General features: G+C 31.7%; 2 protein-coding genes and 1 non-coding gene across 5 annotated transcripts in view; 2 read left to right on the top strand and 1 right to left on the bottom strand.

The window, feature by feature from the left end:
• The window catches only part of LOC124536528 (putative uncharacterized protein DDB_G0282133), a 70760-nt gene extending 62701 nt beyond the window's left edge, over positions 1 to 8059 (top strand). The window contains exons 1-5 of one of the 2 annotated variants that reach the window (XM_047113099.1): positions 30 to 180; positions 542 to 666; positions 2171 to 2458; positions 2799 to 2988; positions 3504 to 8059. In XM_047113099.1, coding sequence (XP_046969055.1) covers positions 98 to 180; positions 542 to 666; positions 2171 to 2458; positions 2799 to 2988; positions 3504 to 7350 — 4533 coding nt within the window. In that variant the 5' untranslated portion in view covers positions 30 to 97 and the 3' untranslated portion in view covers positions 7351 to 8059. Of the gene's footprint in view, positions 1 to 29; positions 181 to 541; positions 667 to 2170; positions 2459 to 2798; positions 2989 to 3503 lie in introns of those variants that run through there. The other variant, XM_047113090.1, reaches the window with a different exon arrangement.
• Positions 1356 to 1427, top strand: Trnad-guc. Its single transcript has one exon. It is a non-coding gene; the product is annotated as a tRNA-Asp (tRNA).
• Positions 8060 to 8150: 91 nt separating the features above from the next.
• On the bottom strand, positions 8151 to 12776 carry LOC124536540 (zinc finger protein 14-like). 2 transcript variants are annotated; one of them, XM_047113119.1, is made up of 6 exons: positions 12452 to 12776; positions 12203 to 12324; positions 10584 to 10793; positions 9853 to 9987; positions 9416 to 9481; positions 8151 to 8911 (listed from the first exon to the last, which is right to left on the bottom strand). In XM_047113119.1, the coding sequence occupies exons 1-6, from the start codon at positions 12568 to 12570 to the stop codon at positions 8172 to 8174; spliced, it is 1392 nt and encodes a 463-aa protein (XP_046969075.1). In that variant the 5' UTR covers positions 12571 to 12776; the 3' UTR covers positions 8151 to 8171. The 2 variants fall into 2 exon arrangements, with proteins under 2 accessions (XP_046969075.1, XP_046969068.1); XM_047113112.1 differs by having other exon boundaries at positions 8151 to 8914.
• Positions 12777 to 13183: the final 407 nt, after the last annotated feature.

Below are 13183 nucleotides of genomic sequence, written 5' to 3' on the forward strand. Positions count from 1 at the left end.
TTATAAAAATTATTTTATGAGTGAACGTGGTCTATTTATTTTGGTACAATATTATTTTATTAATATTTTTATTTATATCGTGTGACTAAATTTAGTCATGGATAAGACTAAACCTCTTCCTGAAGTCCATCAACTCCTCAATAACACTCCAAAAGGTGAAACGGTGTTAGATCAGGAGAAGTACGTATTGATTTATGAATCACAAAGTGCTAGTAATAGTTGCTACATTTTCATTCCGGGTACATATTATGTTATACTAGCGACCCGACCCGTCTTCGCACTGGTGCAATGCTGATACTAAATATACTACAGATTTTAACTTGTTTCTTTACTATATTATCCATACATACAAAAACCTACCTCTCGAAACTATTAAAAAAACTCATAAAAATCCGTTGCGGAATGTTGAAGATCTAATCATACATTTTTTATACTATGTAATGATAATGTAATTATAATTTACACTTTCGAATATATTATAGTCATGTTTGTAAGTTGTATTTGTACCATGTTTTAATAATGAATTTCTTGTTCTTTCCAGAGGCGAGAAACTGTATGTAACGGCTGATAAGCGCGGCGAGAAGGGAGGCTGCAAGCGGCCCCTTTGCTGGACGTTGCTCGCACTCGTTGTCGTCGCTATAGTTGCACTCATCGTTCTCGCAGCGAGTAAGTTCAAATCTATATTAATATAATATGTGAAAGTAACTCTGTCAGTCTGTAGCTCTTTCACGACCAAACGAATTTGATGAAATTTGTTATGAAGATACTTTAAACTCCAAGAAAGAACATAGACATCTTTTTCGCCTTACACATGAAGAAGACCTTATAATGCAAGCGAAGACGCGGGCTAATAGTAGTATTATATAAATAACTTGATTGTCAAGTTATATGTACGACGAGATACAATTATTGGTTAATTCTTTAACTAGAGCGTCGCCGAATGTCTATATTCAATTACATATTATCTATAGCTTGTCAGAGTATTTCTGGAAATTAAATATCTTATATTCATCATATTATGTCTAGTCAACAGCGGGTTTTTAAAGGAACAAATTCCGATGTCCGTGGTTCAAATCTAAGATTAGCTCAGCAGCAAAATATTGTTTTTTTTTTAATCTCAGTTGTCACAAATGCGATTTGTTCAATTCACTCGTTCGAAATGACGCCCGAAATGGGTTAGAAATACATCATCAATGTAGCAATTATAAAGGACATGGATGGAGGAAAGTAAATCACAGACAAAATAACAGCTAGTACGTGTCACTTCTCCATGTCACGTGTTGAATAATGACATCATTAATAGACTGGTTCCTTTCTTTCTAAATCTGACCCGTAATTTCGGACTGACATGCAAGTCCTCGGTAGTATAGTGGTAAGTATCCCCGCCTGTCACGCGGGAGACCGGGGTTCGATTCCCCGCCGTGGAGTTATCTTTTTTTATTAGAATTCTATGTTAAGTAAATCCAAAAAATATTTTTCTTTTAATTTTACTTTATAATTTGTAAGATGACAATTACGGTAACATCCTATACGTTGCCCATAAAAACGGAAATTCTACAAGAATTTAGGAATGTGCCTACTTGTTTATAAATGAAACCCAAAAGAATAATATATTTAGAAATGATTTAAAATATAATAACTCAAACAGAATCAAACATGATTTAAATCTCAGATAAAACCTAGTGGGATACGCTCCGATAACGCACAGATATTTTAACATGCAATCTGGCATAGTTAAGCTTTTGCATAAGTTTCATACGTTCGTATTCTTGTACTGAGAAAAAAAAATGTACCTTTTAAAAGAATCTTGATTTATGTTACTGATTGTTAATTAATTATTGTAAAATCTTACAGTGGCGAAAAGTATGTATCATATTAATTCGACAAAAAAAAAAAAAAAAAAACAAAAAAAAAAGACCCGCTGAGTTTCTTTCGCCGGTTCTTCTCAGGTCAGGGTGTTCCTTTTTCCGAACCGGTGGTAGTGTTTATTTGACAATCAATAAGTAAGTGTAATGCTTCTATATTGAATAAAGGAATTTGAGTTTGAGTATTGAAATATCTACAGTAAGAATAATCACCTAATATACCTAATATTATCTACAAAGTCCATGATGCTTATCCTATTTTAACGTAGAATTAACTAACGATTAAATATAACTTTTATTTACAGCTGGCATACTCTTTACCAACTCGCCAACACCCCTCGAGCAGTACAACGCATCGGTCAGTTCCGCGCGTGCGTTTGGCGGCATCACAAGCGATCACAGCCACGATCACGACCATAGCGGCCACCATCACGACCACAGCAACCATAATCATGACCACAGCGAACACGATCATAGCCATGAACAAGAAACAGGCACTTCGACTCCAACTCCACAAGTTACGGAGACACAGAGTGATGAAGCACCAGATCTCTCTATTATGTCTGATGAATCTAACGACATGTCTTTGTACGGTAAGTAAATGTATGAATCAAACATAGGTCACAAAATATGGAATGATCTTCCATCCTAGGTGTTCCCTCTGTGGTACAATATGTCCTAATTAAATAAGGTTTAAAAAAGTATTTTTAGCTAGGTGTCTTGACTGTGCCCCAGGCATTATTGACACTCATGGACAAAGGTCTATCTGTCTTAATAGCCAATAAATAAATATAGTATGTACATATGATTTTTTTTAAATCGAGCATTCTAGTGCAATTGTTTCACTCAATTGGCAAAGTTAAAGACATTAAATGCTAGCGCTAAGTGCTTTATTTCATGAATATACTAACATTGTTCTGTATTCAATTTCAGTACCAAGAACAGTAGAAGGAGAATTAAAGATCGACAATGAGATTTTCTTGCCAGCTTTCGAAGATACGGACAGCGAAGAATATAAGGAATTTACGCAAACGTTCAGCGACGCCCTGAAACACGCTCTTTTCGATAGAAACAGTTTGGAAAATGGAGACAACGAGATATTGGTGGAAGTCGTCAAATTAAGGTAAATAGATATCTTCTATGTCATGCTCATACATTATTTTTTATTCGTGTAACGATGAATGACCTTATTTTAAAAGCTGGTTCCAAATCAGCCCAGTAATAGTTTCCATTTGTTAAATTAATGTATTTCATTCATCCCCTGCTTGGTATGAAGGAGAACGAACGAAATAATGAACTTGTGTTTCACTTAACCGCACAATAAAACCGTGATAGATACAACCTATAAATTATCATATTGGAATAAGTTCTTTCAAAATTATATATATAAAAAAAAATTACTGGCTGTAAGTTTGCCTTGAAAGCTATATTTTACATTTTGCAGCTAATTGCGAAGGATGAGACCATATGTTATATCAGTGGGACTATCCCAATTCATTTTAAAACTAAATTAATCTTTGTTAATTCCTTTCAATAATTCGTTTTGTATATGTCAAGTTTCTATAAATAAATACTGAAAATATTAGTTTACTGTTCAAATCTTATGTAAAAACTCAATTATTTTTTTCTTAATTGCAGGAAGGGATCTGTCATTGTAACGTATCGAATTCACTGGGTACCAAAATACAACACTGAACCGACCGAAGATCTTCTAACCGCGAAAACTTTGAAGACCAACCTTAACAATTACCTGAACACATACAATCGAATGATAAGTATATACCACGTCGCAGAAGACCAAGAGATACAAACCAAGCCTGTTCTTGATATATGCAAAATTAATAACAATGACTGTGAACATAGGTGCGAATTTGACGAATCCACACTCGACTTTACGTGCGTTTGTCCACATGGACAGATAATGGATACTAGTTCACCCAAGAAATGTATGCCTATTTTAGACAATTCCGTAACAAAAGAAGGTCCCAAGACTACTACTCAAAGGCAACTAGAGGACACAACTAGAACTGTTTCTGAAGAAGAAAAATCGAATGGTGAAACTGCAAATGAAACTACCGGTGAGAATGTGTTCGACTGGAAAAAGACACGTCAATATATGCCAGAAACGACTACAGAAACAGAAGCAGATTTGAAATTTTCTCACATATTTGGTCACACTGATACAGAGACGCAAAAACCCGAACCGAGTCCAGAACATGAGATTTACTCAACGGTTGAACCACTTTCTTCAAAGGAATCGGCTGAAGATGTTCAACCGGAACCTGAACCTACGGCTGAACCAAAACCTGAGCCAGAACCCGAACCTACAGCAGAACCAGAACCTGAACCTACAGCAGAACCGAAAGCCGAACCAGAACCCGAACCTACAGCAGAACCGAATGCTAGGCCAGAACCTGAACCTACAGCAGAACCGAAGTCCGAACCAGAAGCTGAACCTCAACCTGAACCAAACTCCTTGCCAGAACCTGAACCTACTGCAGAACCTAAGTCTGAGCCTGAACCAACAGCTGAACCAAAGGCTGAGCCCGAACCCGAACCTAAAGCAGAACCAAAACCAGAACTCGAGTCTACAGTTGAACCGAATGCTGAGCCAGAACCTGAACCTACCTCTGAACCGAAGGCCGAGCCAGAACCTGAAACCACAGAAGAACCTAAAGCAGAACCAGAGACAAAGTCGGAACCAACAGAATATAAAGAAAGTTCGCCAGAAATATTGCTGTCGCGTAATCCCATGACGGAATCGCCGGATAATTCTGAGTCGGTAACCCGTTCTAACTTTAAATCAGTAGCAGACTACCAGTTTCCAGAAAAATCAACTGATAGACCAGACATAACAACAATTTTGATCCCTAACTCCGATGATACTGATGAGAGCAAACAAAATGAAGCATCAGAATCTAAAACTTCTCCTAGACCAATGTTTGATCACCCTACGTTTGATTTAGATAGTTTAATGGGTATTCATACTACTGCAGAGCCAATGGAAACAGAAATTGAATCTGGTGAACTTACAAATATTGAAGAAGAAAATAAGGAAAGGAACGAAAATAACATGAGTAATCCAATGACAACGACAACAACAAGGATTTCTATTTCCGAACCTAATAGTATTAACGAACCTTCGTACGAACCGAAACCTGAAATTATTTCTATTTTACAACAAAATGAAAACCCAATGGATTTAAAAGATACTTCTAGCAACGACTCATCAGTAGACAATGATTGGCTTGAAGCTGAAGAAATTACTACTAGCGCAGTTCCCCAAAGCACTACTGTAATGACAAATAATGAAGATATTATTAAAGCAACAAATGAAAGCAATATGAATGATGAGCGTAAGACAGAACCGAGATCATCCAAGACCTTAGAAGATTTTATAACAGAAACAATGACAGAACAAACAAGTGGAATTACAAACGATGATATTACGTTTGATCTGATAAGAAAACATAATGAAATGTCTTTAGAATCAACTACTTCTAGAATGGATATGGAAATGACTACATCAAACTCGCAAGAAATGGACGATAATGTTAATGAAGATGAGTCAAATAAAAATAAAGTAGATACAACAACACATAGTTTTAACAATGAAAGAAATGATCAAAATATGGATAACTCGATGAATTTCGATCGCAATTATGTGATAACAAGTACCCAAAGTAGCAATGACAATAAAATGATTATGTCTCAATCGCCAGGAACACAAAGTATTTCAATGAATGAAAATACTGAAATGGAAACGACTACAGCTGGATTAGATACAATTGTTCCGAGTACATTGAACGAACAAAATAAAGAGGATCGCAAACCGCTACTAGAAACTTTAGAAAAAACCACCCAATCTAGTCAAATATCTAATGACACACCTTCAGATAATGGAAGTAAAGACATTACTTTTGATGCTATCAATATGCTATACAATCGTTCATCCAAAGCAATCATGGATAAAGAAAATAACATTCAAGACACAACAGAATCTAATGAAATATCAAAAGACTCGGCCGAAACATCAACTGATTCAGATTGGTTATCTGAATCAGTAACTGAGGTTAATTATGACGATATTATGAAAATTACTGAAAGCGGTGAAGTCACCGAGACACCTGCGATTAAGGTAGATGAATTATTGGGTCGTGGAGTTGTAAAGGATGATTTCGAACCTGATTACCTGAATAATATGGGGTCTAACAATAGCAAAATATCAGATCAAGATGAGATGTTGTATGGGATAACTCATGATTACTTAAATGACGATTCCAGAGTAAAAAGAGTAAATACACAAAAAGATAGTTCTGATGGTACTGATGAAACATTACATGTTACCGAAGCCATGTTACCAAACAAAGAGATCGAATCAAATACATTTGAAACTACAACGATTGGCCAATATATTTACAAAATGTCGGAAAAAAAAATAGATGAGGCTGTAAATAATCCAGAAACAACAATGACAACTTCACATCCAGCCCCAGTGTGGGAAGACACAGAGAAAGATATTACGACCGATGAAGGTGTCAAATCTGAAATGACCGAAAGCAATGAAACAAAGGACAACATAAACATAATGGCATCAACAGTCATGCCGACCACAACCGACGCATTTAAAACTGATGATCAACAAACCGTAAATCAACATAATGTCCCTGATATGAGTTCCCAAAATATGTCACAAGTAAGTAACTTGAACGTTACAATTTATGAAATACCCAATCCAAATGACAACCAATCAACTATTACCACAAAACCTACAAACGTTCAATCTTCTGAATTCATAGATCACGACACAGACATGAATCCTTTCTTGCCAGAAGTTGAGAACAATAAAAGCCTTGTAAAGAAACTACAAGAAGGTCATGACATTGAACCTGCTAACTTAAATGAAACGCAAAACGAGAACGTAGAAGAGCATATGAATAATTCAAATACTGTTAGCGATATGAACGAAAACACTAACTCAAATGATTTATCAGTTATACCGCAAACAGTTCAGGAAACTACAACAACCGAGATCAACAATCCCGAAGGAATGTTCAATCAACTTTTTACGAATAGCAATTCTCGAGTTGAAGAACCAGCCGCTACCGAAGCAAATAAAACACCAATTAATTCAATTACCTCGTCCAGCGAAGAACAAACGAATGATAATTCTTACAACGAAGAAGTTTTACCTATTTCAACGTTTTTATTAGACACTGATGATTTAGACACGACAAAGAAACCAACCACGACACCTGAAAATGATTTAGCTAATGAAGCGGATAAGACAACACCGAGGCCCGTAAATAATGACACTGAATTTCTAAGTGTAGTACCAATTAGTGAGGAAAATAATGAGCAACTGAAAAAAGATTACAGCAGTGAAAACATTCAAGAACTTAATTTTATTAGTGATTCACCTGAAAAGAGTGACAAAAGGACAGATGTAACCAACTTCGATTCTATCTTAAACAACGAAGCGTAGTTTATCCTGTAGTTATGAAGGGAAGATATTGTACATTATTGTTACTCCATTTCCTGTGATTTTAAATGCTATAAAATACCAATGTAAATTGATATACCGTTACATCTATTCTCTCGCTAAGATTCCAAATGGTTCTAAGTTTATTAATAATACTAAAGATATTTTACCTATATTGATAAATAATAACTTGTTTTATTAGACTAGTCAAATTAGAAAAAATAAATCAACATGAGGATTTTAGATTATTTATTGCTTCAAGTACGTGAACAAACGCGGCCAAAAAATTAATCATTTAATTATTATCTTCAATGACGAAGAATTAATTTCTTCTTTTTAAATTGTTACCATAGATAAATGTATATTTTATTATAATAACATTGTTTATTTCAATAATCAGTTAATGATGACATCTGATTGGGTTCCTTATTATTTTATCTGAATTGTATTAAATTGATGTTTATTACAAACATCTCGTAATATCTAAAATGTATATTCCATGCCGTTATGTGATAATTCCGAATGATAAAGTGGCATTCCATTTGTCGATTAAATAATTTTTAACTTAGTTATACTTTTAGAAGTGAGGTCTGATTGTAAAATAATAATTTTTATTACTGTAGTAATTGTTAACTAAGATATATTTTGTATAATATGGTTAAAAATGTAAAGAAGTGTTGTAAATAAATATAAAGTTAATATTAATAAATAATATTTTTATTTTATTTAGTCCTAATATAATCGCAACATCTTAAAATAGTAAGAATTTATAAATATATGAATCTATGTAGATTATAAACTAAAAAATCACAGATAATAAATTATTATGTTGTCATTATTGGTTGTGGTGTGATCTCATCAATTTCTTGAGCTGTCATTTGATCATCTATTGACATCTTAGCACACAAGCAATTCTCACTTATGGTACCACTACCACTCACTATACATTTACCTAACACTGCTTTACAACTATTAAAAGGCACTTGATTCATTATATTCAATAATTTTTCCGTTTCAGTCACTTCACTTTCTGCTTTAATGTTGATATCTATGTCAATTGTATCTTTGAGTTTTATTGCACCATCGTTTCTTAATTCAAATTTTGGTAAATTGTCATTTGTATTTTGTAATAAAGGTTCCTTTAAAGAGTTTGTATTCTGGAGATTAGATTTGGTACTGGAACAATCACAGCTTTCGCATGCATTGTTCATAACACTGACATTCTCATAGTAACTATTCGGTGTTTGTTTATTATCTATCTCAACTTTAAGAGGATCAAAGTTTTCGTTTGGAAGTAGCTCATCATAAAAATTGTTCGCATCTTTTATTTGCGCACACAAACAACTATTTGGTGAATTTTCATCTGCAATACATTTACCTAATATTGTTTTGCAGTTGCTAAAAACTTCTATATTATTATAATTATTATTTAATTCGATTTCAATCTTTGGTTTCGTATTTGTATCTTCAGGCGTTTCTGGTATTGGCATACATTCTCTTTCGTGATTTGCATATGAAGTTGGTGTTACCATATTTCCGCATTTGGCACAGAGCACTGCTGCATCTGCTGACAATAGACAATTTAAAATGAGCAAGAGTTTGTTTGAACACAGCAGAACATAGAAAGTAAAATCTATAATCCAGTAAGGTCAAACTTATTTAATTATTGGAAAAAAGTAGTTACTGAATTACATAATGCCAATTATTTTAAATACATATAATCTACATTCTCGAACTTGATAAGATTTTGAATCATTACATGATCATTGCAAAATGCTTCCTAAACCTATTAAAATAAATTACACTTTGCTTTTTAATTGTTAATGTCATGTGAAAAGAAGGCTAAATTACAAAGAAAAAGATGGTTGGACCATATTCTACTAGTATTAATGGACATCAAGGAGTGAGTCAATAAATCACATCGAATACCCAATAAATTTGATAAGAGATGGCGATATATTATGTTCATAAGTGACTTATTCACATTTTAGAAACAATTTCAGCAATAAACTTCACAATAAATTCATGAAAAAATTATAAAAAATAAACTATTTTGTATTGATGTTACCTTTTAATGAATCCTGAGAAATATCACAGTTTGAATCTGATGATATGCCACTATCAATGGTAGTCCCTGGAAAAAACGTAATACATGTTTGAAATTTCAGGCATATTGATTTAACTTGGCAAACACAATTGCTAAAACTATTTAATGCGAATGGCAATAGGTAGGTCAACTAATAATCCATCAGAGGTGATTTTTCCATTTCCTAAAGTAAGCCTTAGTTTCAGATAGCCTCTTTCACGAAATGTGTGATCAACCCGTAATGAATGTTTAAAAAGTATCCCTTTTCTAAGACACATTAATCTGGAAATATTTAAATAGTATAACATTACCAGAATATTTCAAACCAAGACATATTTTAGACTTGAACCAATTGCACTTTAACATTGTCTTCTGTATTAACACACCTTTATGTTAATAAAACAAAATCTAGTACTTACTATGACTTGTGAGATGTTTTTTCCTTGCATATTCTGTAACAAATCTCTTGTTACAATCTGGAATGGTACAATACAACCAATTCTCAGGCTCATGGGTTTTAATATGAGACTTCAAATGATGAGCTTGAATAAAACCTAAAACAAAAATATTAAATGAAATATAATATACAATTCTACAATAATTGATAGATATAATTTGGAGGATGAAAAATTACTTTACACAGGATTTACTGTGACAAACAAACAGCCCAGTAATACAAATATAATGACAAGACATGTACATCAAAGGTTCTGGCTACGATATCTCCCAGATTAAAAGCAATCATTTACAGTTCCATTAAAATGAGGTATTATATAATATTTCAAAATTATACTGTAATTAAAAACAATTCCAAAATTATTATTTATATATAATCATTGACTGTCACATAAGAAACTAGATGATAAATTATTATGATCATAGAGTTTCATTTTATTGTTCAAATGCTACAAAGTATGCCTATGATGCATATGAATGCATGTGCAAAAAATTTTCATTATTATTATTTTATAATGACTAATTCAAAATAGCAGCTTCTTATATATTATTCAATGCAATGAATCAGTCTTAGTATATATGTACTTATGCATATGAAAACATCTTTATCAATAAAACCACATTCGAACTATTGACACACAACTCGTATTTGTCATACAAAATAATTAGTCATACAATATGTAATTGGAGTTACCTTTTCCACAAGTTTTACAATAAAACTGTTTTGCGTTAGTGTGTGTTAGCTCATGATGTTTGAGGTGGTGTGCAAAGTTAAAAGATTTTTTACAGTCTTCAAAACTACACTGGTATCTTCTTTCAGCTTTAGGCTTATGAGTCTTCATATGCGACATTAATGCCAGATCACTTTTGAATTTGGAGCTGCATTTAGAACATTCATATGTACCTGAAATATTTAAACAATTTTTATATTAATAATTAAATTTCATTCATTTATAAATAAGATACATCAGTATTAAATTTATGATAATCAATTTGAAAGTCTAAATTTAAAGCAGATTAAATGTTACATACAGAAACTTTTAGTAAAAAATATATATTCTAAATCATTCTTTGAAATATTTTGCAAACTTTTTATTAGTTTTGTATTCAATAGTTTATTAGTTAGCAAAACAAGAAAACATCTGTCATATACATATATTACTCTAATAGCTTCATACTTTACACAACAAATCATTGGTGAAATTATTACTAATTTAGAAAAGATACTTTAAAAGCATTGATATTTATCTTATGTGTAATAAAAAAATGTGTGTCATATCGTTGAGTTCAAAGTATTGGATAAGGAGATTAATATGAAGCTCTGCTAAGCTCATTATGGATTTTGAATTAAAGTAAATAAGCAAAATTTAATTTTCAAACGCATCCATAATAATAAAGTGTCACATTTACCCATAGACATGATAATTAAGTTGCAAAGAGAAACATGGATATTTCTGTTATGTATAATAGCTCTGACTCAACTATCAATATTGCATTTATATACTTTTATAATTGAATCAATTACATTAGAAAATAATTAAAATTAAGGTTGCTAAAAAAAAATTATGTCACTGGCTGTATATTTCCTTTTTTCTAAAAGTTAAAAACTTTTTACTAATATGTTATGGTTTTAAAGATGATTCAGCCAGTAATATAATTAGGCACATGAGGCATAACAGCCTACGGTTCATATTACAATGTAATGTAAGCTTGCAATAATAGTCTTTGTATAAAATAAAATTACTTTACAATAGGTAGAACATCTGTTTATGTCTTCTTAAATAGGATTAAAAGATTTTTTAACTAACATCCAAGAATTTTCTGAATCATGTTTGAAAAGGTAATGTTTAAATACTATTTCCAATTTCACCAATTATTATAAAAATAAAAATATTTACATTTGGTATTATGACATAATATAAATAATATAAGTATCTAATTTTTTTAGCAAATTGGCAGGAAAAAATAACTTGAACAAAATGTTACTGTAATTAAAATCTTGTATAATAACAATTATAAATTGCTTGTATTCATACACTTGAATAATGGATATTTTCATTTAGGTTTATTTGATGATAAAATTATTATTTCTAACTATGTTTATGATTACCATTAATAATGCATATGTTTTAGTAGTTAATGAAAACAATTAAAAAACATGCATTTCTCTCATTCTAGTTAAAATAGCTATAGTATATTACTTGTATAGTATATACTTTTTGTTAATTTCGTTTACTGTACTTTATTTCAACATAAATCCTTGACTTGAAATAATTCATCGGAAAGTTTTGTGAGTAATGTTAAAGATCTTACCTTTGTGCGCATATTTTATGTGACGCTTAAGAAGAATATCATCGCGAAAGTTACGTCCACAATCAAGGCACTGAACACTTCCAGTTCTTTCATGCTGCTTTTGGTGCCTTCTTAAGGCTGATCTATAAATAATTGATAACAATTTATTAAAAAAATATTGAGTATTAATTTAATCTTATTGTTAGTTAAAACAGATTCATAATGTTTTTGTATTCAATTATATTTTGAATACATTTATTGAAAACTTACAGAAAACTAAACTTTTTAAAACATTGGTTGCACTCAAATTGTGGAAAATGACTTTGTTCATGTCTCTTTTTCTCGCTTTCATATTTAAATTCTTTAGAACAGTAACAGCACTGCAACATTATAGACGGATGTGCTGATCGGAAAATTCACTGCTTTCAATTTTCATATTTATTGGATTCTTGTTATTATCTTATCATCTTATCACAACGAAGTACAAACTAAAGCCCGTTGAACACTCAATCACTACGGGTGTCAGCAGTCGAAAGTTCGACACATAAAACGTAAATATTGTAAAATATAAATTGTAAATGTGACAGACGACAGTCGACAGAGGTCAGAGACACTAGACTCTAGAAACCAACTACAGACAATAAAAAACTTATATATTAATAAAATAAAACATATAAATTCGAATAATGAAGAGCAGGTGAAATAGCAAAAATGCCCTGCAAGCTTAAAATCACTTCGAAGTTCCTACATCTATGCAACTATTTTTACTAATACAAAAATCGATAAATGTATGTACTACCCTTTTTTGTGATTTCTATCAACACATTGCAATGTATTACATCATTAACATGGTTTATTAACGTATTTTGTAATAATTATTGCAACTATTAGAACGTCAATATAAAACATTTGACATAAAATAGTAACAATATAAATAGATTTAGAAAATTAATCATATTAAGATTTAAAACAAATATATGTTTATATTATTTGTACGTTACA

The sequence above is a fragment of the Vanessa cardui genome, chromosome 2 (assembly GCF_905220365.1).
Source record: "Vanessa cardui chromosome 2, ilVanCard2.1, whole genome shotgun sequence".
NCBI lineage: Eukaryota > Metazoa > Arthropoda > Insecta > Lepidoptera > Nymphalidae > Vanessa > Vanessa cardui.